Source organism: Mustelus asterias, chromosome 4, assembly GCF_964213995.1.
Source record: "Mustelus asterias chromosome 4, sMusAst1.hap1.1, whole genome shotgun sequence".
Classification (NCBI taxonomy): domain Eukaryota; kingdom Metazoa; phylum Chordata; class Chondrichthyes; order Carcharhiniformes; family Triakidae; genus Mustelus; species Mustelus asterias.
Window position 1 is genome coordinate 142397167 of NC_135804.1, and position 27311 is coordinate 142424477.

Below are 27311 nucleotides of genomic sequence, written 5' to 3' on the forward strand. Positions count from 1 at the left end.
TGTAAATTAGCCACGTCCATCACCTAAAAAGGAATAAAAGTTACTTGCAAATGCTTGTGAATTGCTTTGAAGTATCAAATCTATCATTCAAAGCCAGTAAGATCCAACAATCAGCCAAGAGATAATTAATCAAGGTAAATGAGAGGTAATGCATTTTGGTAGATTGAACCAGGGCAGGACTTACTCAGTTAATGGTAGGGCGTTGGGAAGAGTTACAGAACAAAGAGGTCTAGGGGTACATGTTCATAGCTCCTTGAAAGTGGAGTCACAGGTGGACAGAGTGGTGAAGAAGGCATTCGGCATGCTTGGTTTCATCGGTCAGAACATTGAATACAGGAGTTGAGATGTCTTGTTGAAGTTGAACAAGACATTGGTAAGGCCACACTTGGAATACTGTGTGCAATTCTGGTCACCCTATTATAGAAAGGATATTATTAAACTAGAAAGAGTGCAGAAAAAATTTACTAGGATGCTACCGGGACTTGATAGTTTGAGTTATAAGGAGAGGCTGGATAGACTGGGACTTTTTTCTCAGGAGCGTAGGAGGCTGAGGGGTGATCTTATAGAGGTCTATAAAATAATGAGGGGCATAGATCAGCTAGTCAATATCTTTTCCCAAAGGTAGGGGAGTCTAAAACTAGAGGGCATAGGTTTAAGGTGAGAGGGGAGAGATACAAAAGTGTCCAGAGGGGCAATTTCTTTACACAAAGGGTGGTGAGTGTCTGGAACAAGCTGCCAGAGGTAGTAGTAGAGGCGGGTACAATTTTGTATTTTAAAAAGCATTTGGACAGTTACATGGGTAAGATGGGTATAGAGGGATATGGGCCAAATGTGGGCAATTGGAATGAGCTTAGGGGTTTAAAAAAAAGGGTGGCATGGACAAGTTGGGCCGAAGGGCTTTGTTTCCATGCTGTAAACCTCTATGACTCTATAATCAGCTGATTTATTTCTTGGCAGCATTTGTGAAGGGAGAATTGCTGGTCAAGACACCCTAATTTTCAGTCAGTGTCAAGAGATTGTTAATTTCCCAAAGTAAGTCTTATTTTAAGGTCTCAGATGAACCGGGGAGCCTCCTCAGTATCCAATTGGAGTGTCACAGAATTATAGAACTGTTACAACATGGGGGGAGAAAGCCATTCAGCCTGTTGAGGGCAACTTGATTCTCTGCAAGAGCAAATGGGAGGCGGTGGCCTCGTGGTGTTGTCACTGGACTATTAATCCAGTAACTCGCCTAATGCTCTGGGGACCCGGGTTCGAATCCTGCCATGGCAGATGGTGGAACTTGAATTCAATAAAAATACTTGGAAATTAGAATCTGCTGATGACCATGAAACCGTTGTCGATTGTCCAAAAAACCCATCGGATTCACAGCATGGTGGCACAGTGGCTAGCACTGCTACCTCATGGCGCCAGAGACCCGGGTTCGATTCCGGCCTCGGGTCACTGTCTGTGCGGAGTCTGCACGTTCTCCTCGTGTCTGCGTGGGTTTCCTCTGGGTGCTCTGGTTTCCTCCCACAGTCCGAAAGACATGCTGGTTAGGTGGCTAATGCTAAATTCTCCCTTAGCGTACCCAAACAGGTGCCGGAGTGTGGTAACTAGCGGATTTTCACAGTAACTTCATAATGTAAGCCTACTTGTGACTTTAATAAATCAACTTTAAACTTTAATTTGATGTCCTTTGGGGAAGGAAATCTGATGTCCTTACCCGGTCTCGAGCCACAGCAATATGGTTGACTCTCAACTGCCCTGTGAAATGGGCCAGCAAACCATTCAGTTACATCAATCAAGAGAGACTAGGGACGGGCAACAAATGTTGGCCAGCCAGCGATGCTCATGTCCGTGGATTAATGAAAAAAAACTCATTCTACTCCCCTGCCCTTTCCTCGTAGACTTGCCAATTTTCTTCCCCTTCAGATGCTTATCCAATTCACATTTGAAAGTTATGATTGAATTTTCCTCTGTTATACACTCGGGCAGTGCTTTCCAGAACATAGGCACTTACATTGTGTAAACAAAAAAGATTTTCCTCATGTCACTGTTGGTTCTTTTGCCAACCACATTAAATCTGTGCCCATTTCACTAATGGGAACGCTTTCTCTCCATCGAGTCTGTCTAAACTGCTCATGATTTTGAACACTGCTATCAAATTTCTTCTCAGCCTTGTCTTCCCTAAGGAGAACAAACCCAGCTTCTCCAAACTCTCCTTGCTGCTGAAGTCCTTTAGTCCCTGGAAACATTCTCATAAATCTTAACTACCCCTAAAAGCTTCACACCTTGCCTAGAAGTAGATACAAAACTCTGGTGTTTTGCAAAGGCTGAGCCAGGTTTAGTAAAGGTACATCATGACTTCCTTAGTCAGCTTAGATTATGAGCTGAGATGCTAGTATGATGTTTAAACTCTCAAGCTTTCCCCCCAGGAATGCAGTAGATCCATCTGCAAACCGGATGCTGCCAATAAAACTAATCTGCATAATCCTATTCGTGAAGAAGTTGCCAAACCTCCAGCTCCTCTGACATTTTCTGGGTTAACTTTTCAAAATATGGCCTCTTGTTACTTTTATGGGTTAAGTGGATGAACTTTCTTTGGCTGGATCTTAGATAAATGACAAGGTCAAGTTGTTCCGTCTCAAGGAGATTTCTTGAAGGCTTCCCACAATGGAAGAAGTCCTTATCAAGAGCTGATGCAGATTGTGGAATTGAAGGAAAGGAGGGGGAGGTAAAAGATGCAGAAACAGAATACAAGTGGTGGAAGATCGAGATTGTAAATTTGGGAGTGAACCAAGAGAAAGAGAAATGAACAAAGGGAGAAATGTGATTCTTTTTTTCAATTTCAATTTTTTTCAACCATAGAAAGCATTCTTTCTGGTTGTATCACAGCTTGGTATGGCTCCTGCTCTGCCCAAGACCGCAAGGAACTACAAAAGGTTGTGAATGTAGCCCAATCCATCACGCAAACCAGCCTCCCATCCATTGACTCTGTCTACACTTCCCGCTGCCTCAGCAAAGCAGCCAGCATAATTAAGGACGCCACGCACCCCGGACATTCTCTCTTCCATTTTCTTCCTTCGGGAAAAAGATACAAAAGTCTGAGGTCACGTAACAATTGACTCAAGAACAGCTTCTTTCCTGCTGCTGTCAGACTTTTGAATGGACTAACCTTGCATTAAGTTGATCTTTCTCTACACCCTAGCTATGACTGTAACACTACATTCTGCATTCTCTTGTTTCCTTCCCTATGAACGGTATGTTTTGTCTGTATAGTGCGCAAGAAACAATACATTTCACTGTATGTTAGTACATGTGACAATAATAAATCAAATCAAATCAAAATTTCCTGCTTTCATAGAATCATAGAATCCTACAGTGCAGAAGGAGGCCTTTCGGCCCATCGAGCTTGCACCAACCATAATCCCACCCAGGCCCTCTTTCCCATAACCCCATGCATTTACCCTAGCTAGTCCCCCTAACACTAAGGAACAATTTAGCATGGCCAATCCACCTAACCTGCATGTCTTCCAGACTGTGGGAGGAAACCAGAGCACCCAGAGGAAACCCACCCAGACATGGACTTTGGCGGATAGGGTTAAAGAGAATCCTAAGGCGTTCTATAGGTATGTCAAGAACAGAAGGTTGGTTAGGGCAAGTTTAGGGCCAGTTATAGATGGCAGAGGGAAGTTATGTGTGGAACCGGAGGAGATTGGTGAAGCATTGAACCAATATTTCTCTTCGGTGTTCACGCAAGGGGACATGAATATAGCTGAGGAGGACACTGGGTTGCAAGGGAGTAGAATAGACTGTATTACAGTTGATAAGGAGGATGTGCAGGATATTCTGGAGGGTCTGAAAATAGATAAATCCCCTGGTCCGGATGGGATTTATCCAAGGATTCTCTGGGAGGCAAGAGAAGTGATTGCAGAGCCTCTGGCTCTGATCTTCAGGTCGTCGTTGGCCTCTGGTATAGTACCAGAAGATTGGAGGTTAGCGAATGTTGTCCCATTGTTTAAGAAGGGGAACAGAGACTTCCCCGGGAATTATAGACCGGTGAGTCTCACTTCTGTTGTCGGCAAGATGTTGGAAAAAATTATAAGGGATAGGATTTATAGTTATTTGGAGAGTAATGAATTGATAGGTGATAGTCAGCATGGTTTTGTGGCAGGTAGGTCGTGCCTTACTAACCTTATTGAGTTTTTTGAGAAAGTGACCAAGGAGGTGGATGGGGGCAAGGCAGTGGACGTGGTATATATGGATTTTAGTAAGGCGTTTGATAAGGTTCACCATGGTAGGCTTCTGCAGAAAATGCAGATGTATGGGATTGGGGGTGATCTAGGAAATTGGATCAGGAATTGGCTAGCGGATAGGAAACAGAGGGTGGTGGTTGATAGTAAATATTCATCATGGAGTGCGGTTACAAGTGGTGTACCTCAAGGATCTGTTTTGGGGCCACTGCTGTTTGTAATATTTATTAATGATCTGGATGAGGGTATAGTTGGGTGGATTAGCAAATTTGCTGATGACACCAAAGTCGGTGGTGTGGTAGACAGTGAGGAAGGGTGTCGTAGTTTGCAGGAAGACTTAGACAGGTTGCAAAGTTGGGCCGAGAGGTGGCGGATGGAGTTTAATGCGGAGAAGTGTGAGGTAATTCACTTTGGTAGGAATAACAGATGTGTTGAGTATAGGGCTAACGGGAGGACTTTGAATAGTGTGGAGGAGCAGAGGGATCTAGGTGTATGTGTGCATAGATCCCTGAAAGTTGGGAATCAAGTAGATAAGGTTGTTAAGAAGGCATATGGTGTCTTGGCGTTTATTGGTAGGGGGATTGAATTTAGGAGTCGTAGCGTTATGTTGCAACTGTACACAACTCTGGTGCGGCCGCACTTGGAGTACTGTGTGCAGTTCTGGTCCCCACATTACAGGAAGGATGTGGAGGCTTTGGAGAGGGTGCAGAGGAGGTTTACCAGGATGTTGCCTGGTATGGAGGGGAGATCCTATGAGGAGAGGCTGAGGGATTTGGGATTGTTTTCGCTGGAAAGGCGGCGGCTAAGAGGGGATCTTATTGAAACATATAAGATGATTAGAGGTTTAGATAGGGTGGATAGTGATAGCCTTTTTCCTCTGATGGAGAAATCCAGCACGAGGGGGCATGGCTTTAAATTGAGGGGGGGTAGTTATAGAACCGATGTCAGGGGTAGGTTCTTTACCCAGAGGGTGGTGAGGGATTGGAATGCCCTGCCAGCATCAGTAGTAAATGCGCCTAGTTTGGGGGCGTTTAAGAGATCCGTAGATAGGTTCATGGACGAAAAGAAATTGGTTTAGGTTGGAGGGTCACAGTTTTTTTTTAACTGGTCGGTGCAACATCGTGGGCCGAAGGGCCTGTTCTGCGCTGTAATGTTCTATGTTCTATGTTCTATGGGGAGAATGTCCACACAGACAGTGACCCAAGCCAGGAATCGCACCCGGCCCCCTGACACTCTGAGGCAGCAATGCTAACCACTGTGCCGGCATGCTGTCCCTTACCACCATGCCTCCCCTTGCTACCGTACCACCCCTCGTTTCCTGAAAACGAGATCACGTTGATTCAGAATGAAAATGCTACTCTGTCACCGAGATGCTGAACATCTTTTTGTCATGTCTCTGTGTGTAATTGCAATATTAAACTGTTGCTATTTCCTGCTGTCCCTTCTTCAGGTGTGTACTTTTAGTTCCCTCAGATGTTGGTCGGTGCTCGGGTACGTGAACTGGAAACCTCCTGCTGAGCAAGAAGAGCTACATCGTTTAGAAAATGGGAGCTCTACAGGAAATGGTGAATGATATGAAGGTGCTTGTGACCTCTTCAGCGACTTTGGCTCTTGTACCCTGGCAGTGGTTCCTGAATTTCTGAAGGCCTTTTGCCAACAGCAATGTTTCGATATGTTAGGTTGTCTCCGCAGGGACATAATAGACACTGTTTGGAGCTTTTGATTTCTGGCATGAGATGCTCTGTTTTAATTCCTTGCTAAAATGGTGAGGTTATGGAATTTGGAAGCCTAGAGGAATTTACACACTTACTGTCAACCATTCGGATCGGTTGATCCTCAGTGATCCAAGTGATACAAAATCTTGTTACATTCTTAAGATTAAAGGATGCATGTTATCCATTGAGCAATCAAGTTGGGGATTGTTACTGAGGCTGTATTTCTGTCTCTGATACTTTGTCCTACAATTGTTTATCTATTGTTGATATATCATTGGTTTGACAGTACTGTTATAGGCATGCATATTGTATAACAACACCTGAAAAAAACTCAATCAAAATGCCATAAGAGGGCTGACATTCCACACCACTCCGAAGATGAAAGTACAAGTTAGACTTCTGTCCAGTGGAAAAGCGTGAAGAAGGTTACACATGAAGCAGTTATCTGGAGGAGGAACTCAATGCTGTGTTCTAACACTGCAGAATTATATCTTCTTCCCGTTTTTAATAAGGTCTTGAGATCAACAATTAGTTTTCCTGCACAATGACAAATTTGTTAGCATTAGGCATTTCCAAAGTATTTTTGTTAGTTTTGTAATGACAGTTGAGATTGAGCATCTTCGATGTAACTTGTTGAATTAAAGGGCCGTTGGTGGAATTTCACAGGGTTAAGAGTTTTTATGTTCTCCAATGTTCTTTTAAGTGAGGATTGTCAAGTCAAAGCTTAGCCATGATTTCTGACCCCTCATTAGAATATCCAACCCATGACCTCATGGCTGTCTGCAGTTCCTGGGAAGATATTTCTAAAGTGAACCAAGACTTCCAACTACCCACGGACTCTGTTAATGACCCACCTGATCTAAAATACAATGATTGATTTTATTTTGAAAAGTTTAACGGGTGTTATTTCTCACACCTATTTGAATGGTGAGCTGGAATGTTGTGGCATTTTGCTTCACTGTATAGTTCAGTGGGCTTAGCGACTGTCGGTGCTAATTCCATTCCTTCTGTTCACGCCACACTCCCGCTGCAGCGAGGTCAGAGAATTTGGCACCCATACAAATCTCTGTTCAGTGCAGAGGGATGGGAAAATCCCACCTGGCGTGAACAGTGATAACATTCCAGCTTATGATTCCTTTTCATAGACTCCTCGAATCCCTACAGTGCCGAAGGAGGCCATTCGGCCCACTGAGTCTGCACCGACCACAATCCCATCCAGGCCCTATTCCCGTAACCCCACATATTTACCTTGCTAGTCCCCCTGACACTGAGGGGCAATTTAGCATGGCCAATCAACCTAACCCGCACATCTTTGGACTGTGGGAGGAAACCGGAGCACCCGGAGGAAACCCACACAGACACGGGGAGAATATGCAAACTCTGCACAGGCAGTGACCCGAGCCGGGAATCGAACCCGGGTCCCTGGTGCTGTGACCACTGTGCCATCGTGCCGCCCCTTGTCGCAGTTGGTGCTGCAGTGAAGCCGGACCCCGGAATTTTCGAACTCCCAACACCAATTGCCCCCTTACTGAACTGACAGGTGTCGCTAAAGGCACCTAAAGGAAATGCCAAGCACTGGAAAGGGGCACAGCTGGTTCATTGGCAGCTGCGATGGGCAGGGAAGGGTGACGTATGACATTCCTACCAATTCTGCAGGTGGGTGGCTGTTAATGAACCACCCCTCATAAGTGCCAGGTTTCTCAGGGTCGACCTCCAATTCTGTTTCTTCCCCTGGCCACCACAGCTGTCAGTGAACCAGCTGTGCCCCTTCCCAGTCTTGGGCCTGAATTTTCCAGATGCTAAGGGGCTCTATCCCCCCACCGCTATCCGGAGAGTTGGTGGGGAACACGTCCTTACCGATTCCAACAGGCCGGCTGCCATTTTACAATCAAGCGAGCATTGATTGGCTGTCGGAGGCAGTCCTGCCTCGGAGAGCTGTCGGCCAAACAGTTTGGCTGCCGGCTCTTTGGCTCACCCAGGAACAGTGCTGCAGTGGTCAGGAAAGGTAATGAGGACCAGGCCTAGGAATTGGGTGGGAGGCCCGAAAACCAGTTTTATGCCAGTGTGAATTTCCTGTAGGATCTTCCATTGTGTCCGGCATGGCCTATCGGGAAACCCGCTGGTGGTCAGAATGAAGCTGATTTGCACCCCAGTAATTGGATGCGAATGAAGGACCAACCAGAATCTTCCACCCGCACTCGATTCTTCCTGACACCAGTGGAAAAACGTGCCAGTCCAAAACATGTCTGGAACAACGGAGGTGTGGAGAAGTTGGGATTCCAGGCTGGAATTGAGCCCTGGTCCCTGGCACAATGAGGAAGCAGTGCGAGCCACTGAGCCACCCAAAATACCAGGGTTGCTGATTGAATTAACATTCCACAAGTTGTCATGGTGGGATTTGAACCCACGTCCCCCAAACACAGCCTGTGAAATTTAAGGCCATTGATATAATCAGCACAGCACAATATATTCTGCAAAATTACCTTTTAAAAAAATATGGTAGATGCGAACATATCCAAAAAAAAGGAGCAACTGTGATTGCTGGCTATCTACATTACATCAGATAGAGTACAGCAAAGGCCCTTCAGCCCATCGAGTCTGTACTGGCAGTAACGACTACTAAAGGCGCGCTAATCTAATTTTCCAGCTCTCTGTACCAGACAGAGCCAAAAAAAAACTGTTGGGCAAACATTTGCCAGCACTTGTCTCAGATCATTGAACGTTATGATATATCAAGCGCTCACCCAAATACTTAAAGGTTGTAAAGTTTCCAACCTGCACTACCTTCCCAGGCAGTGCATTCCAGATTCCCACCACCCTCTGAGTGAATTTTCTTTTCTCTGATCCCCTCTGGATCTCCTGCACCTCACCGTAAAACTATGCCCCCTCGTGATTGACCCCTCAACCAAGGGATATCTTTCTCGATGCATCCAAATTCTTAATAACCATCAAGTACAGATCCTGAATAATTGTTGTGCTTCCGGCAGTGGAGACAAAATTCTGTAAAGAACAAAGATTTCAGTCCCAAGCCCTGTTCAAATTGCAGTTACTAACGGACTCATCTGCTGCTGCTGTTAATGGCCTCGGCAATTGTTTGCGCAACAGGTTTTTTTTTGGCTCCGTCTGGTGCAGAGAGCTGTGGCTTCCTGTTTGCACTAGACGTTGTGAAATGAAGAAGTTAGGCAATATTTCAAGATTAATTGTGACGAGTTAGTTAATTATGCAAAAACATGAACAGAGTTGACAAGTGAACACATTGGCTAATTGCAGTCCTCATCCACATGAATGAAGTTGTCACCTCTTCAGGTGTCAGTGGCTGAAATGGACACTTGTTACCTTGAGAGGGATAACAATCCCAATTTGTAATTTCTGAATTAACTTTGTTGTGCATCTAGTTTCTGAATAAGTAAGGCCGGTCTTCAACTTCAGGCAAAAACATTTAACCCAATCATGAGCGAACATTGTCAATATTGGACATCATTGAATAGTCAGCCAGTTCCAGGCTTTCTGGGTCAGGTCACACTCATGTCCAAACTCTCATTACTCTGGTACATTTTACCAGAAAAATCATTGACTCACTTTTCAACACTCCATATTTTTGAATTTATGCCCTCATTTTCTCCGGATCAATAATCCGTTCTATCAGATCAGCAATCCAGATCTTTACATAACTAATCTTAATTTCTCAATGCAATTAGAATTCCAGGAACACAAACAAGATCTCCAAGATGCATCATTATATTGAGAAGCTTAACTTATATCATGAAATGTCATATTATAGATACAAATTATCAATTTTTTTTCATTCAAGGGATGCGGACCTCGCTGGCATTGCCAAAGCCTAATTGCCCTTGGGAATGCAGTGGTGAGCTGCCTTCTTGAACTGCACGTGGTGTAGGTACACCCACGGTGCTTTTGGGGAGGGAGTTCCAGGATTCTGAGCCATTGACAGTGAAAGAATGGCGCTGTATTTCCAAACCGGGATGGTGAGTGGCTTGGAGGGAAACCTCTGGGTGGTGGTGTTCCCATGTATCTGCTGCTATTCTCCTTCTGGACGATGGTGGTCACGGGTTTGGAAGGTGCTGCCTAAAGAGCCTTGGTGAGTTCCTGCAGTGCACCTTGTAGATGGTACACATGGCTGCCCCTGTGTTTCGGTGGTGGGGGGAATGAATGTTTGTGGAAGGGATGCCAATCAAGTGGGCTACTTTCTTCTGGATGGTGTTGAGCTTCTTGAGTGTTGTTGGAGCCACACTCATTCAGGCAAGTGTTATATCACACTCCTGACTTGTGACTTGTAGATGGTGGACAGGTTTTGGAGAGTCAGGAGATGAGTTACTCACTGTAGGATTCCTAGCCTCTGACCTGCTCTTGTAGCCACGGTATTTATATGGACAGTCTAGTTGAGTTTCTGGTCAATGGTAACCCCCAAGATGTTAAGACCATAAGACCATAAGACATAGGAGCGGAAGTAAGGCCATTCGGCCCATCGAGTCCACTCCACCATTCAATCATGGTTGATTTCAACTCCATTTACCCGCTCTCTCCCCATAGCCCTTAATTCCTCGAGAAATCAAGAATTTATCAATTTCTGTCTTGAAGACGCTCAACGTCTCGGCCTCCACAGCCCTCTGTGGCAATGAATTCCACAGACCCACCACTCTCTGGCTGAAGAAATTTCTCCTCATCTCTGTTCTAAAGTGACTCCCTTTTATTCTAAGGCTGTGCCCCCGCGTCCTAGTCTCCCCTGTTAATGGAAACAACTTCCCTACGTCCATCCTATCTAAGCCGTTCATTATCTTGTAAGTTTCTATCAGATCTCCCCTCAACCTCCTAAACTCCAATGAATATAATCCCACGATCCTCAGACGTTCATCGTATGTCAGGCCTACCATTCCTGGGATCATCCGTGTGAATCTCCGCTGGACCCGCTCCAGTGCCAGTATGTCCTTCCTGAGGTGTGGGGCCCAAAATTGCTCACAGTACTCCAAATGGGGCCTAACCAGTGCTTTATAAAGCCTCAGAAGTACATCCCTGCTTTTGTATTCCAAGCCTCTTGAGATAAATGACAACATTACATTTGCTTTCTTAATTACGGACTCAACCTGCAAGTTTACCTTTAGAGAATCCTGGACTAGGACTCCCAAGTCCCTTTGCACTTTAGCATTATGAATTTTGTCACCGTTTAGAAAATAGTCCATGCCTCTATTCTTTTTTCCAAAGTGTACGACCTCGCACTTGCCCACGTTGAATTTCATCAGCCACTTCTTGGACCACTCTCCTAAACTGTCTAAATCTTTCTGCAGCCTCCCCACCTCCTCAATACTACCTGCCCCTCCACCTATCTTTGTATCATCGGCAAACTTGGCCAGAATGCTCCCAGTCCCGTCATCTAGATCGTTAATATATAAAGAGAACAGCTGTGGCCCCAACACTGAACCCTGCGGGACACCACTTGTCACCGGTTGCCATTCTGAGAAAGAACCTTTTATCCCAACTCTCTGCCTTCTGTCTGACAGCCAATCGTCAATCCATGTTAGTACCTTGCCTCGAATACCATGGGCCCTTATTTTACTCAGCAGTCTCCCGTGAGGCACCTGTTGATAGTATTTAAAAGAATCAGCTTCAAGTATCAGAACCATTTGAGTTGTATTGGATCGATTGAGTTAAAAGAATCTGAAATGTTGCCTTGTTGGTAGGACCATATTCAATAGATTCTACTCGTGCAAGAAAACAAATGTGGAAAGGCCATTCTGCCAACCAAACCCATTCATTGATGCCAACAGCCAGTAGTCATGGGCTGCACAGCATTTGATATCTGCAGTGACTCTCCTAAACATTAATTCTGTTCCTAACCAGATGCCCATCCAGTTCTATTTCGAAAGGTGTTAACTGACAGCATTAACTGCTTTATGTCGAAATCTGAGACTGTGCACAAATTTTAATTCTCCAGGCTCATTGATTTCTGCTCCTCTTCCACTTGATATCCAATCCCAGGCTAACTCTCCATTTCATGTACACTATCCTTTCTCTTATTTAAAAAAAAACCTTATTTTTTTCTCTCTCCAGTGAAAGTAAGTTCAGTTCGGCAAGCCTCCAATCACTATCAACAGCCTGCAGACGTGTAATCATGCACCCTTGAACTTTCTCCAAAGGCAACATGTAAGTTTTTTGTGTGAGAAGAGCATTGGTATGCAGACACATTTGGCCAGTCACACCAATTAGTGCAAGAGTTAGCGTCACTTAGAGTGAGAGACTGAGAAAAAGTGAGCAGCAAGCAGACAGTCTGCAACTTCAGCCCAGGAAACTTGACTCTTGGGACCGGAGAAGTATCTATATTTGTTTTAATTTAGTCGTCGTGGTAAAATGCTGACAGGGTGGGAGGGGCAAGAGGGTCGATGTGAGGATAAACCTACCATAGTTGAAAACAAAACAGACCTGTAACTGTAAAATGTCCAGAGAAACGCACAGGTCTCTTCTTCAGATTTATTTTCACTGCCTTGCATAAACAGAGGGGACAGAGTTACAATGATATTGCAGGGTTAACTATATCAATATTCTTTGTTCTGGACGTTTGGAAGATCAGCATTCTGGGGCAGCTGGGTGAAAGACTGCCTGGCTCAGTCTCACCGTGTGTGCCATTCCCAGACAAGGAGACAGACTGCAGACTTGCTCACAGGTCTCAGTGTGTGCCATCTGCAAAATCATCCCCGCATCTTGCCAACACCCTACATTGGAACGGCACGGTAGCACAGTGGTTAGCACTGCTGCCTTACAGCACCAGGGACATGGGTTTGATTCCCGGCTTGGGTAACTCTCTGTGCGGATTCTGCACATTCTCCCCGTGTCTGTGTGGGTTTCCTCTGGGTGCTCCAGTTTCCTCCCACAGTCTGAAAGACGTGCTGGTTAGGTTGATTGGCCAAGCTAAATTGCCCCTTAATGTCAGGGGGATTAGTAGGGTAAATACTCGATTCCCAGCTTGGCTGACTGTGCAGAGTCTGCATGTTCTCCAAGTATCTGCGTTGGTTTCCTCCGGGCGCTCCGGTTTCCTCCCACAGTCTGAAAGACGTGCTGGTTAGACGCATTGGCCATGCTAAATTCTCCCTCAGTGTACCCGAACAGGCGCCGGAGTGTGACGACCAGGGGATTTTCATTGCAGTATTACTTGTGACACTTGTGACACAAATAAATCAACTTTAAAAACTCTAAACTTTAATATTCATGACCTCTATAATCTCGCAGGGTACAAGGGCAGCGTGCATATGGACATGCCATCACGCCGTATCCTGACTTGCAAAAATGATCGCCGTTCCCTCATTGCAGCTGGGACTTCTTCCCCAACAGCACTGGGCAAACACTTTCACCAGACAGATTGCAGCGGTTAAAGGCGGTGGCAGCTCACCACTCCCACCTCCTCAAGGGCAATTAGAAATGGGCAATACTCCCAGATGGAAAGCATTAGTGTGTTGGGGAGTTTGCAAATACAGGGATGGCATTCTCTTGCACTTAGATTTGCATTTTGTTTTCTTTTCCCCAGTTGGTGCCCCTCCTCTCCTGCAGGCAGTAACTCATGTCAGAATGAAGTTCCGCTTGTGTTGGCAAGCATTGCCCAGGCGAACTGTTGTTTCTTTGCACGAGTTTGAACAATGAGTGAGATTAAAGCTGTGAAGGAGTTGACGTTGATCCTGTTTTCTCCACACACGCTTGCTTGGTAACAATTGGGAGTAAGAACATGCTCATGCGCAAAACTAATTATAGTGGTAATACCATGCTTCAGCTGTGATCAACTAACTGACCAGGAACAGGCAAGGACCTTTGCAATCTGTACTTCGCAAGAGGCATTTAATTTTTTTTAAAGTCTCTGCTAATCGCAGAGTTTTTGTAAGCTTGTTATTTTTTTTTGCTGGGTGGATCTGGAGCGGATGATTCCTTGGTTTTACAAATGTACATTTTTTGCAACACCTCGTTATAAAGGAACTGAGGTGGCAGTGCTTAATAGGACTTAACAGGGCTTCTACCCTGCCAAAGAACACTGCAACAAAACTATTGGAATTCCCCTGCCAAGTGCAGTCCAGATGGACTTTCCATTGTACAATGTTGGGATATGCAAGCACTCTTATTTCATTCCACTTGATTGACAAATACTCGACAATTGCTTTTGAGTAACTTGTGTAGGGGATGGAATCTGCTTAGGGGCAGTGGTTCCATCCCTTGCAGGGAAACAGTTGCTTGAATAGGTCAGTCTTCAACAAAGTGTTTGGCAGATGGTTTTTCCATTCGTTTGCCAAGATGCAAGGCTGTCACCTACGTCATGCTGTCAATTTCCTGGATGTTGCAGTCGGGACGTGCCCCGGTCAGTTTCGGATCCCGTTTCTCCAAACTGAGATGTACTTAGGGTGGCCCTCCAACTTAGCTCAGTTGTTGAAGTTGTGAGTGGAGTTGGGGTGGGAGGGTGGAGGCAGGGAGGAAAAAGGAATCATTAAAGTTGCAAAATCCTGGAGGATGCTGATCTATCCACAGGTTGGGAGGCCGGTCAAAATCAGCCAGGTAATTCTCGTGCCAATATCTGCCCTGAACCTTAGTGTCTTCCACAAGGTAACGGTATTAGCTGAACCGGGCAGGTTCTTTCTTTCAATGTGCAGGTTAGTGACAAGTTATATCATCTGGTCCCAATTTTAATCTTACTGGACAAGAAGATCTAAGGCCTTTTAAGGTCATTTTGGCCTTGTGGAGCCAGGAGGTGAAAGATTGCTCCTTGGCACGGTAGCACAGTAGTTAGCACTGCTGCTTCACACCGCCAGGGACCCGGGCTCGATTCCTGGCTTGTGTCCCTGTCTGTGTGGAGTTACACATTCTCCCCGTGTCAGCGTGGGTTTCCTCCGGGTGCTCCGGTTTCCTCCCACACTCCAAAGACGTGCTGGTTAGGTGCATTGACCCAAACAGGTGCCGGCCGGACTGTGGCGACTAGGGGAATTTGACAGCAACTTCATTGCACTGTTAATATAAGCCTTACTTGTGACTAATGAATAAACTTTAATGAATAAATAAACTTTATGGTCCCACAGGGTGAACTTAGGCTTCTTCTACCACGGATTTTCCCTTGTGTGTCACTCCTCCGATACTTGTCTTTCCCACCATGCCTCTGCTTCAGGAAAAGTCTTCATGTGATGAGAAAATGCCGGTGAGACTCAGATGGTTGCTCCACTTGTGAACCTTCACTTCTTATCATCACTTTATCAGGTGTGGGTGCAGTTAGATCTCACCTTAGCCCATTGCTCACCTGAGTCCCAACATACATTGCAGTTGCCCTTTTGGTGAATATTCATAACTCTGACTGATTATAGAATCCCTACAGCGTGGAAGGAGGCCATTCAGCCCATCGGGTCTGGGCCAACTCTCCGAAAAAGCATCTTACTCACGCCCTATCCCCGTAACCCTACATAATTAGCTTGTGCTGCATTTTGCCTGGCTTGGAGGGGAGCAGAAAGGAATCATTTCAGACATGCATCTATACCTTTCTTGCCTCATTCCCCTAAAGGGAAAGAAGTTGAGTTAAGTTCACTGTTTGGCATGAAGACAAAATGGTGAAGGCTGCAGTCCCCTGTGCTGAAGGGGAAATCATGTGCTCACATTATGCGAAAGCACATAAGAGTGCCAACCGATATGGTAACATATAAACCTGCGTGAGTTTGGTGACAAGTGAAGTTTGGCTGGTCTCCAATGTTTGGAAACAGTGCGGGCGGAATGTACATAGATGTTCTACCCTTCCCTGCACAGGATAAACTCTAGTCATGGAAAACTGTATGAGGCTAGACTTGACATGTCAGGAGCAGAGAGGACCAATTGGAGATTTAATAGAATTTTCTATAGAGTGCAGAAAGAAACAGTGTTCCTTTGGGTTGGGGAGTTATTAATGAGGGTTTATCAATTTATTATTATCACTCAGAGTGTGAGGAGTGAGGTTAAAGTGTATTTAAAGAGAGTTGGAGCGTGGCATACTTTGGCCTAGGAAATGGTTGAGATTGAGACGATTGCTCCTTTGAAGGAAGCCATGATGTGGAGATGCCGACGTTGGACTGGGGTGGGCACGGTAAAAAGTCTCACAACACCAGGTTAAAGTCCAACAGGTTTATTTGGAATCGCGAGCTTTCGGAGCGCTGCTCCAGGTGACTCACCCGATGAAGGAGCAGCGCTCCGAAAGCTCGTGATTCCAAATAAAACTTTAACCTGTTGTTGTGAGACTTCTTACCGTCCATCAAAGGAGACATTGGATAAATATTCAAAATGAAGAAAGATACATTACTATGGGGAGAATGCGAGGTGTTGCGATTAGCTATGGATTGCTTTGGCAAAGAGAAATCATAGACAGTGACTGAGTGGCCACCTGTTCTGTAAATGTCTCTGGCATTACCTCCCTACAGTCAAAGAAAAGACTTGGGTGAAATAGGCGTGATGATGGCTGGTACCTGCAGAAGTGCCGCTTTGTATCAGAACATCGCCATTCCTTACAGAGCTGTCACCATCGTCAACATAGCAACTGATTCATTGTAAAAGTTGTTTACTGTTGGACACTGTGAGGATGTGGAAAACGAGATGGAAATATAAGCCCTTTCTTCTCAAAGAGGAACGGAGAAAAGGGTAAAAACTGCTCAACCAAATGACTTTACTTTGTTGTGTGTCACCATATTTCAGTAAACACTGTCTCAGTGTGAAGTATAGGGGTCGACTTGACACAGCAGAATATTGTTTTGTTGTTTGCTCCCTGTGGCTTGATGATCCACTGGTTACAATTTTTTCACTGGCCATGTGGTTGAGGGAAACTTCATAACTGCTGCAAAGCTTAACCATCACTGCGAGGCTTACCCGCTTCTGATCTCTGATATATTAGTCGCAGCAGAAATCTTTGGCAGATCTCTGTCCAAAAAGCAAAATTCCAAAGTACTTCATTATTCTTGCATGTCTATCTGCTGAAAATATCAGGGATTGGGGCATTAGTTCGTAAAGAAAATAACTTAGGTGAATAACAATAAAGAGATCTTTATGCATTTATTGAAATACGCCTGCCTTGTGTGTCTATGGAATGGTGATTCTCAGTCCAATCCTCAGGGAGATGTTGGTGCATTGGTGTTTTCTCAGTCACACAATTCGGTTTGCCCATCCTCTCAGCTAAGTGTGTGGGTCACATGTGGAATGGTTAATCATAGAACCCCTACAGTGCAGAAGGAAACCATTTGTCCTATTGAGCCTGCACCGACAACAATCTCAAGGGATGGGCAATAAAATGCTGGCCAGTCAGCGACACCCATGTCCCATGAATGAATTAAAAACAAAACCCCACCCAGGCCCTAACCCCGTAACATGAAGTATTTATCCCCTGACACTAAGGGGCAGTTTAGCATGGCCAATCCACCTAACCTGCACATCTTTGGAGTGTAGGAGGAAACTGGAACACCCGGAGGAAACCCACACAGACACAGTGGGTGGGGGTACCGTGTAAACTTCACATAGTCACCCAAGGCTGGAAATGAACCCGGGTCCCTGGCGCTGTGACGCAGCAGTTCTAACCACTGTGCCACTATGTCACCCGAAAGCAAAGTTTAACAATAACAAATGAATTAGCTTAACTTTTAACAAGTGAACAATGCTTAAACATAATAAGATACAATTCTTAACTGCCAACCTTTCACTATCAGTTCCAATCAAGCAATATTTCTCTCATAGACCTAAGCCCCTCTTTAAAATTAGTTAGGCATATTTGTTTTGACTCAGGTTAACAGTCTTGGAGCTTTCAGAAAGCCTCTGGAGAGAGAGAGAGAGAGAGAGACAGTGAGGCACTTTTTATCATCTAGCAGCCCAGGCAGCAACTGCTCCTCACTTTAAAATGAAAATGAAACTGTTTCTTTGCTGCAAGCTTAGCTCCCCCTATTAGCCACATGACTCAATCCCTGTCAATCAACCTAATCAAAACTCACATTACTCTGCATTCCTAGTCAAAATTGCCAGGAGAACCTAAATAAAAGGTCTATTAACTCTACAAGGTAACACATTCCTCGCTAAAACCAATTATCCTGAATTCTCAGCACTTGAGTTGCATGTTTTCCTAGACAAATTGACTCTTGTAACAAAACACTGCCTCTTAAAGCAGTCCTGCCGTAACCATTAAAAATATCAAAAAAGCAGCGTATCATCACACCCTCAAGTTATAAGCCCCTGATGAAAGACTAGCTACCTGTTCCAGAAATAATTCACTACAGAAGCAGATGAAAGTCTGACCTACGCAGTGTGGGGTGTTCAAAGGTTCAGAGAGAGGGAGAAATTTTGTAAGAGTAAGAGGTGACTTGATTAAAATCTTTAAGACCCTGAGGGGTATTGACAGGGTGGATGTGGAGAAGATGTTTCCTTTTAAGGGGTCACTCATTTAAGACAGAGATAAGCAGAATTTTTTCCCTCAGAGTGTCTTGAGTCTCTGTGAACTTTCTTCCTCAAAAGGCAGAGGATCCAGAATCTTTGAATATTCTTAAGGCAGAGCCACATTATCAGAATGAGGCAGGGATGTGGGCTTGAGGTCAGAGTCAGATCAGCCATGGTCTTATCAAATGGTGGAACAGGTTCAAAGAGCCCAGTGACCTACTCCTGGCCCTAATTCAGATATTCGTATGTTCGAATGAGGCCCACCCACCACTTCCAGGTAGCCATTTACCACCTCCCCTACCAGGCTCTTCAGAATTGGCCCCAAGGTAGGACCACGCTGGCAAGCAGGACTACCAGCCGGTGATGGGGAGTCGCAGGCCCCTCTGCTTCTGGTCCTCCCTCCATGGCCATTTAAAAATTTGGTTCCTAGGTTCCTGTCAGGGCTGAAATTGGTCTTAGATTCACTGCTGATGTCTCTGATGCCACACACCTGCCATCCAGTTCTATTAATGTCAAGAGAATTGAATATCAAGCGAGGCATATTTTGGGTGACCGATGCAATGCCACCTGTTTTGCATCCACAGTCATGTCTAATATAACTCGCATTGCAAACACTGACTGGAATTCACCCATTAGGATTGTCATGCGAGTGAGGTACTGGGTGCGGAGGGCTGAGTGAAAGGTGTGAGTGGGTGACACGGTGGGCACAGTGGTCAGCATTGCTGTCTCACAGCACCAGGGGCCAGGGTCCAATTCCAGCCTTGGGTGATTATTCTCCTTGTGTCTGCGGGGCTTTCCTCAGGGTCTGGTTTCCTCCCACAATCCAAAGATGTGCAGATTAAGTTTATTGCCCATGGTAAATTGCTCCATAATGTCAGGGTGACTTGCAGGGTAAATAGGTGGGATTAGGGGGAATAGGGCCTGGGTGGATTGTGGTAGGTGCAGACACGATGGGCCGAATGGCCTCCTTCTGTACTGTTGGGATTCTATGATTGCATGTGTGGAGTTTGCACATTCTCCCCGTGTCTGCGTGGGTTTCCTCTGGGTGCTCCGGTTTCCTCTCTCTGTCCAAAGATGTGTGGGTTAGGTTGATCATGCTAAATTTGCCCCTTAGTGTGCCAGGACATACAGGTTAAGGAGCTTGGTGGGGTCACGGCGTAAGCCCGGATAAGAGTCGGTGCAGACTCAATGGGCTGAATGGCCTCCTTACGCACTGTAGGGATTCTATGATTCTGTGACAGCCTGTGGACCTGTGTTGCAGAACTTTGAACAGATCTGGGGAGATGCTGGAACAAACAAGAAAGTGTTCAGCTTACTTTGTGTTTGCTGAACACCTGGGGTAATTCAGGCGGTAATGCATCATTACGCTGCAAAAATGCCATTGTGTTGATATGGGGCATGACTTTGTCCTGCATTTCGCATTGCACTACTGACGAAGGCACTGCACCTGTCAGGAAAATAAAGTTCTTTAGTATTTGCTTTCACCACGGGGGATAAATACCTGGTAAATTCTGGCAATGGGACGTGACCCAGAAGAAGCAGTTTCAGACTGATATTGGTGTTGCATTCTTTCTGTAAAACCTTTGCTGGCAATGCAGACGAGCTCATATATTCATTGCAATATCTTTTGAAGTTAGCTTGGGAGAAAACTCGGCGATACTCCTTTCCCTGACCTGGCCCTGTTCCTGTGTCAAAATAAATAAATATTGTCTCGCAGAAGATTCTTCAACTTCCCATTGGTAACTGCTGCACTGGCACCACCCAGTGGAGCCTCACAGTAAGAAAGAAAGTGTGTGTGTGTCTATGTGTGTGCGGGGGGAGGGGGGGTGGGGGTGGGTGTGCGCATCTGTATCTGAGCCTAACAGTAAGAAAGAGAGTGTGTGTGTATCTGTGTGTGTGTTGGGGATGTATGTAGGTACGTGTGCATGTGTTTGTGGGGAGATTGTATGTATGTATGTGTGTGTGTGTATGTTTGGGGGGATGTATATGTGGATGGGTATGTGGGGGGGAGTGTATGTATGTGTGCGTGTGCATGTGTGTGCTTGTGTGTGCTTGTGCTCATGTAGGTGTGTTCGCTTGTGCGTGTATGTGTGTGTGTATGATGCTTCAGTGTGATTTGGACAGGCTGAGTGAGTGGCCGTATGCATGGCAGATACAGTATAATGTGCACAATTGTTTTTATTCATTCGTGGGACATGGGCGTCGCTGGATGGCCAGCATTTACTGCCCATCCCTAGTTGTCCTTGAAATTGAGTGGCTTGCAAGGCCATTTCAGAGGGCAGTTAAGAGTTAACCACATTGCTGTGGCTCCAGAGTCACATGCAGGTCAGACCAGGTAAGGATGGCAGATTTCCTTCCCTAAAGGACATTAGTGAATTAGATGGGTTTTTCCGTCAATTGACAATGTTTCATGGGCATCAGTAGATTCTTAATTCCAGATATTTTTAATTGAATTCAAATTCCACCATCTGGCGTGGCGGTATTCGAACCTGGGTCCCCAGATGATTAAGCTGAGTTTCTGGATTAATAGTCTTGCGATAATACCTCCACACCATCGCCTCCCCTAGTACACCTAACCTACACATCATTGGACAGTAAGCATGGCCAATTCACTTACCATGCACATCTTTGTTTTGTGGGAGGAAACCGGAGCACCCGGAGGAAATCCGCGCAGACATGCAGTGAACATGCAAACTCCACACAGACAGTCACCCAAAGCCGGAATTAAATCCGGGTCTCTGGTGCTGTGAGGCAGCAGTGCTAACCACTGTGCCACCGTGCCGCCCTTAATAAATAAGTAAGCATTCCCATGACTGACTTCTCCAATAATTCCTTTTCGAAGTTTGTGAGTCTGTTTATGTGTCTAGGGTGAGTATAGGACTGGGTATAATTTGAATAACCTGGCAGGTACACATCCCTTATGATGAATGCTATTGCATCAACTACAAATCTTGATCAGGTTTCAGCGCTTCAAAGTGTTTCCTCTTAAATATTTAGCTATAACATGTTGGCCCAGCAAATGCAAAATATTATAAAGAAAAAGGTGGATCAATTGATTGAACTATTGAGTTGAGAACCCTCACCTGTCCTAAGGTTCAAACCCAATGCAGGATCATAGCTTAACCTGGGGAACTGAATCAAGACTCTCTCTCTCTCTCTTCAGGTACCATGTCTTGAAAGGACATTGACAACTATGTTCTACTGTGATTGGTGCATGGTTCTTCTCAACAAAGTACTGCAGTGGTTTGCCATTGCCATCTGAAGGTGGTTGACCCGGAAACTCTCCCGCTCTTATCACCTTCCAATTGTGTATTGGAAGGATTTATAGATTGATATCGGTGACCAGTGGTGTGCCTCAGGGGTCGGTGCTGGGACCACAACTTTTCACAATATACATTAACGATTTGGAGGAAGGAACTAAAGGCACTGTTGCTAAGTTTGCAGATGATACAAAGATATGTAGAGGGACAGGTAGAATTGAGGAAGCAGAAGGACCTGGACAGGTTAGGAGAATGGGCAAAGAAGCGGCAGATGGAATACAATGTGGAAAAATGCACTTTGGAAGGAAGAATGGAGGCATAGACTATTTTCTAAATGGGAAAATGCTTAGGAAATCAGAAACACAAAGGGACTTGGGAGTCATTGTTCAAAATTCTCTTAAGGTTAACGTGTAGGTTCAGTCTGCATTTAGGAAGGCAAATGCAATGTTAGCGTTCATGTCAAGAGGGCTAGAATACAAGAGCAGGGATGTACTTCTGAGGCTGTATAAGGTTCTGGTCAGACCCCATTTGGAGTATTGTGAGCAGTTTTGGGCCCCATATCTAAGGAAGGATGTGCTGCCCTTGGAAAGGGTCCAGAGGAGCTTCACTCTGTACCCTAATGCAGAGGAGCCCTAGAATGAAGAACTCGTCGTATGAGGAATGGATGAGGACTCTGGGTCTGTACTCATTGGAGTTTAGAAGGATGAGGGGAGATCTTATTGAAACTTACAGGATACTGTGAGACCTGGATAGAGTGGACTTATAGAGGTCATAGTGGTTTACAGCATGGAAACAGGCCCTTCAGGCCCAACTTGTCCACGCCGCCCTTTTTTTTTAAAACCCCTAAGCTAATCCCAATTGCCCGCATTTGGCCCATATCCCTCTATACCCAGCGTACCCACATAACTATCTAAATGCTTTTTAAAAGATAGAATTGTACCCGTCTCCACTACTACATCTGGCAGCTTGTTCCAGACACTCGCCACCCTCTGTGTGAAAGAATTGCCCCTCTGGACACTTTTGTATCTCTCCCCTCTCACCTTAAACCTATGCCCTCTAGTTTTAGACTCCCCTACCTTTGGAAAAAGATATTGACTATCTACCGTGTCTATGCCCCTCATTATTTTATAGACCTCTATAAGGTCACCCCTCAGCCTCCTACGCTCCAGAGAAAAAAGTCCCAGACTATTCAGCCTCTCCTTATAACTCAATCCATCAAGTCCCGGTAGCATCCTAGTAAATCTTTTCTGCACTCTTTCTCGTTTAATAATATCCTTTCTATAATAGGATGACCAGAATTGCACACAGTATTCCAAGTATGGCCTTACCAATGTCTTGTACAACTTCAACAAGACGACCCAACTCCTGTGTTCAATGTTCTGACCGATGAAACCAAGCATGTCGAATGCCTTCTTCACCACTCTGTCCACCTGTGACTCCACTTTCAAGGAGCTATGAACATTTACCTCGAGATCTCTTTATTCTGTAACTCTCCCCAACGCCCTACCATTAACTGAGTAAGCCCTGCCCTGGTTCAATCTACCAAAATGCATCACCTCGCATTTGTCTAAATTAAACTCCATCTGCCATTCGTCAGCCCACTGGCCCAATTGATCAAGATCCTGTTGCAATTGGAGATAACTTTCTTCACTGTCCACTATTTCACCAATCTTGGTGTCATCTGCAAACTTACTAACCATGCCCCCTATATTCTCATCCAAATCATTAATATAAATGACAAATAACAGTAGACCCAGCACTGATCCCTGAGGCACACCGCTGGTCACAGGCCTCCAGTTTGAAAAACAACTCTCTACAACCATCCTCTGGCTTCTGTCAAGAAACAAATTTTGTATCCATTTAGATACCTCACCCTGGATCCCGTGAGATTTAACTTTATGCAGCAACCTACCATGCGGTATCTTGTCAAAGGCCTTGCTAAAGTCCATGTAGACAACATCAACTGCACTGCCCTCATCTACCTTCTTGGTTACCCCTTCAAAAAACTCAATCAAATTTGTGAGACATGATTTTCCACTCACAAAGCCATGCTGACTGTCCCTAATCAGTCCTTGCATCTCTAAATGCCTGTAGATCCTGTCTCTCAAAATACCTTCCAACAATTTACCCACCACAGATGTGAGGCTCACTGGCCTGTAGTTCCCAGGCTTTTCCCTGCAGCCCTTTTTAAACAAAGGCACAACATTTGCCACTCTCCAATCTTCAGGCACCTCACCCGTGACTATCGATGATTCAAATATCTCGGCTAGGGGGCCCGTAATTTCCTCCCTAGCCTCCCACAACATCCTAGGATATATTTCATCAGGTCCCGGGGATTGATCTACCTTGATGCACTTTAAGACTTCCAGCACCTCCTTCTTTGTAATATGTACACTCCTCAAGACATCACTATTTATTTCCCCAAGTTCCCTAACATCCATGCTTTTCTCAACAGTGAATACTGATGAGAAATATTCATTTAGGATCTCACCCATCTCTTGTGGATCCGCACATAGATGACCTTGTTGATCCCTAAGAGGCCCTACTCTCTCCTTTGTTGCTCTTTTGCCCTTTATGTATTTGTAGAAGCTCTTTGGATTTTCCTTTGCCTTAGCTGCCAAAACAATTTCGTGTCCCCCTTTTGCCCTCCTGATTTCTCTCTTAACTCTACTCCTACACCTCCTATACTCTTCAAGAGATTCACTTGATCCCAGCTGCCTATGCATGTCATGTGCCTCTTTCTTCTTCTTGACCAGGGCCTCAATATCCTGAGTCATCCAGGGTCCCGACTTCTGCCAGCCTTGCCCTTCACTCTAAAAGGAATGTGTTTACCCTGAACCCTGGTTAACACACTTTTGAAAGTATGTCACTTACCAGACATCCCTTTGCTTTCCCACAGATTCCACCAATTAACTTTTGAAAGTTCCTGCCTGATACCAGCAAGAGGATGTTTCCACTAGTAGGAAAAACTAGAACCAGAGGGCACAACCTCAGGCTAAAGGGACAATCCTTTAGAACAGAGATGAGGAGGAATTTCTTCAGCCAGAGACTGGTGAATCTGTGGAGCACTTTGCCGCAGAAGGCTGTGGAGACTAGGTCATTGAGTGTCTTTAACACAGAGATAGATAGGTTCATGATTAATAAGGGGATCAAGGGTTATGGGGAAAAGGCAGGAGAATGGGGATGAGAAAAATATCAGCCATGATTGAATGGCGAAACAGACTCGATGGGCCGAGTGGTCTAATTTTGCTCCAATGTCATATGGTCTTAGGGTCTTATGGAAAATCAACCAGTTTGGCCATGTTATGAACACACCTTCTGTAACCATCAAGTCCTGATGTGCGGCTTGAACCCAGAACCTCTGAGGTCACTAGACCTCAAATTGAGAGTAGATATGATTTTTATTTCTAATGTCAAGGTGTGTGTGTGTCTGTGTGTGTGTCACTGGCAAGGCCAGCATTTGTTGCCCTAATACTAAGTGGCTAGACCAATTCAGAGTCAGAGTCAGTGGTAGTTCTCGTCAGCGCAGGCGCAATGTGGCAAAGGGCCTTTTTTGTGCTATTTGACAGGGCTGTATGCTGCACAAGGGGCGGCATGATGGCCCAGTGGTTAGCACTGCTGCTTCACAGCATCAGAGACCCAGGTTCAATTCCGGCCTCGGGTCGCTGTCTGTGTGGAGTTTGCACGTTCTCCCCGTGTCTGTGTGGGTTTCCTCCGGATGCTCTGGTTTCCTCCCACACTCTAAAGATGTGCGGGTTAGGTTGATTGGCCATGCTAAATTGACCCTAGTGTCAGGGGGATTAGCCGGGTAAATATGTGGGGTTATGGGAAGAGGGTCTGAGTGGGATTGTGGTCGGTGCAGACCCGATGGGCCAAATGCCTTCCTTCTGCACTGTAGGGATTCTATAATTTCTATGACAATAGCTACCTGATCAAAATCGAATGGTATAATACTAATGCGGGAATGGGGCCTGGGTGGGACTGTGGTCGGTACAGACTCAATGGGCCAAATGGCCTCCTCCTGTGCGGTAGGAATTCTATGGGCCCGATTTTTTGATTTTCGCCCATTTTCGGGCGCGAAAACTTGGTAAATTCGGGCGTGAGGCAAGTGGCGTGATTGGCGACCGCCGCCACGGCCATTCCCCCTTTAACAATGGCTGAACATGGCCGCACTTGGGACTGCGCCTGAAACAGGTGCGACAGCAATTTGAATGCATTTGAATGCATTTAATTTGAGTTAATGGGCTGGACCCCCAACTTTACCGGCACTTCTCCCTTTCCCACCGTGTCCAGATTCGGCGAGAAACAGACATGGTCGGCAAAGGTCTGATTCGGGCGCTCCAGCTTCTGAGGAGGTAAATTCAGAGCTTCCGGCGGCTCCCTGATTCAGATTGGAGGTGGGGGGTTGGGGGTGGCGGGGGGGGGGGGGGGGGGGGGGGTGGCGGGGGCAGGGGGGGGAGGCAGGTCAGATGACTCTCTGGTGGGAGGGTGGAGGGGCTGAAGGGGCGGAGCAGAGGGGTCCGCTGCCACTCTGCATGTGATCGATGGGGGGGAAGGGGGCAAGGGGCCATGATCGGTCTGGGTAGTGGGGGGGTGGGGTGGGGGATAAGGGGGACAGTAATGTTGTGGGATGGAGCAATGTCTGTGGGGGCCAGTGGGGAGGCATTATCCAGCCCGGGAGCGATATGGCAGAGGAGCGTTTTTCTATATTTATTTACTGTGCATGCGCAGTTGAAGGCTCCGATCGGAGCTGCAGTGTTTTGGGTGCGATAAGCCCCACCCACAGGCCTCTGCAGCAAGATTCAGAATCGCTGATATTTTTTCAGGCAGAGTGCGTATGGGGGCGCCTGAGAATGGGTCTAAAAGTCAGATCTGAAACACTCCCAGATTGAAGTCCGCCCAGCACTTAGAATTAAAATGGTAAAATAGGGCCCGATGACTATGACCAGAATTTTCCTGTCTCGCCCACCATGGGAATTGCAGCGGGTGGGACATGGACCATGCAAAGTTCCGTTGACCTTGGGCAGGATTTTCTGGCTTTGGGGCGGGCGCAGCTGGAAAATCCTGCCTTATGATTCAACCACATTACTGGAACTGGAATCACATTTCAGCCAGACTGGATAAGAATGGCAGATTTCCCCTGCTGAAGGGCATTAGTGAAGCAGATGGGTTTTTTATGACAACCAATGTCAGTTTCATGGGCACCATTACTAACCAGCTTTCAATTCCAGATTATTTCATGAATTGAATTTATTCGGCAGTGGGATACGAACCCATGACTCTGAAATATCAGTCTGGGTCTCTCGGGCTTTTCAGTCCAGTGATATTACCATTAAAATGCTATTGCGTCTTGGAGAAGTTATCCCCTGATCGCTTTAAATAAGTCTTGATCTGAACATTGGGCAGACGGGGGAGGGAGTCCAATGTGCCAGATTTGCAGCTTGGGGGAACACCTTTGATGGTATTAAACTGATTTGCCTTGTTCGACCAATCGACACCACACCTAGGGAGAAGAATTGTCAGCGAATGTCTAAATGTGAATCCTTTATTTCAAAAAATGTCCTTAAGGTTTGTTTCCCAGTTTCGCTTTAAGAGTGAGTTGAATAATTTCTCATTAAATATGGGAACAATGGTGAGACCATCGATGCATTGGGCTGGGCAGAGAATTAAAATTTCTGGAGGGGAGATGAAGC

The 27311-nt window shown here is 45.7% G+C and overlaps 1 protein-coding gene across 17 annotated transcripts in view; it reads left to right on the forward strand.

Moving 5' to 3' along the window:
- Positions 1-27311, forward strand: part of eda2r (ectodysplasin A2 receptor) — a 239797-nt gene that overhangs the window by 174705 nt on the left and 37781 nt on the right. For 11 of the 17 annotated variants that reach the window (XM_078211864.1, XM_078211867.1, XM_078211868.1 and 8 more), the window contains one exon: positions 5686-6599. The exons of 1 other annotated variant lie outside the window; for it this stretch is intronic. Coding sequence is in view for 1 of the 16 variants with exons in the window: in XM_078211861.1 (XP_078067987.1) it covers positions 24518-24538 (21 nt within the window). In the remaining 15 variants the exon portion in view is untranslated. Of the gene's footprint in view, positions 1-2877; positions 3211-5685; positions 6600-24517; positions 24586-27311 lie in introns of those variants that run through there. 5 more of the 17 variants (XM_078211855.1, XM_078211861.1, XM_078211857.1 and 2 more) reach the window with 5 other exon arrangements.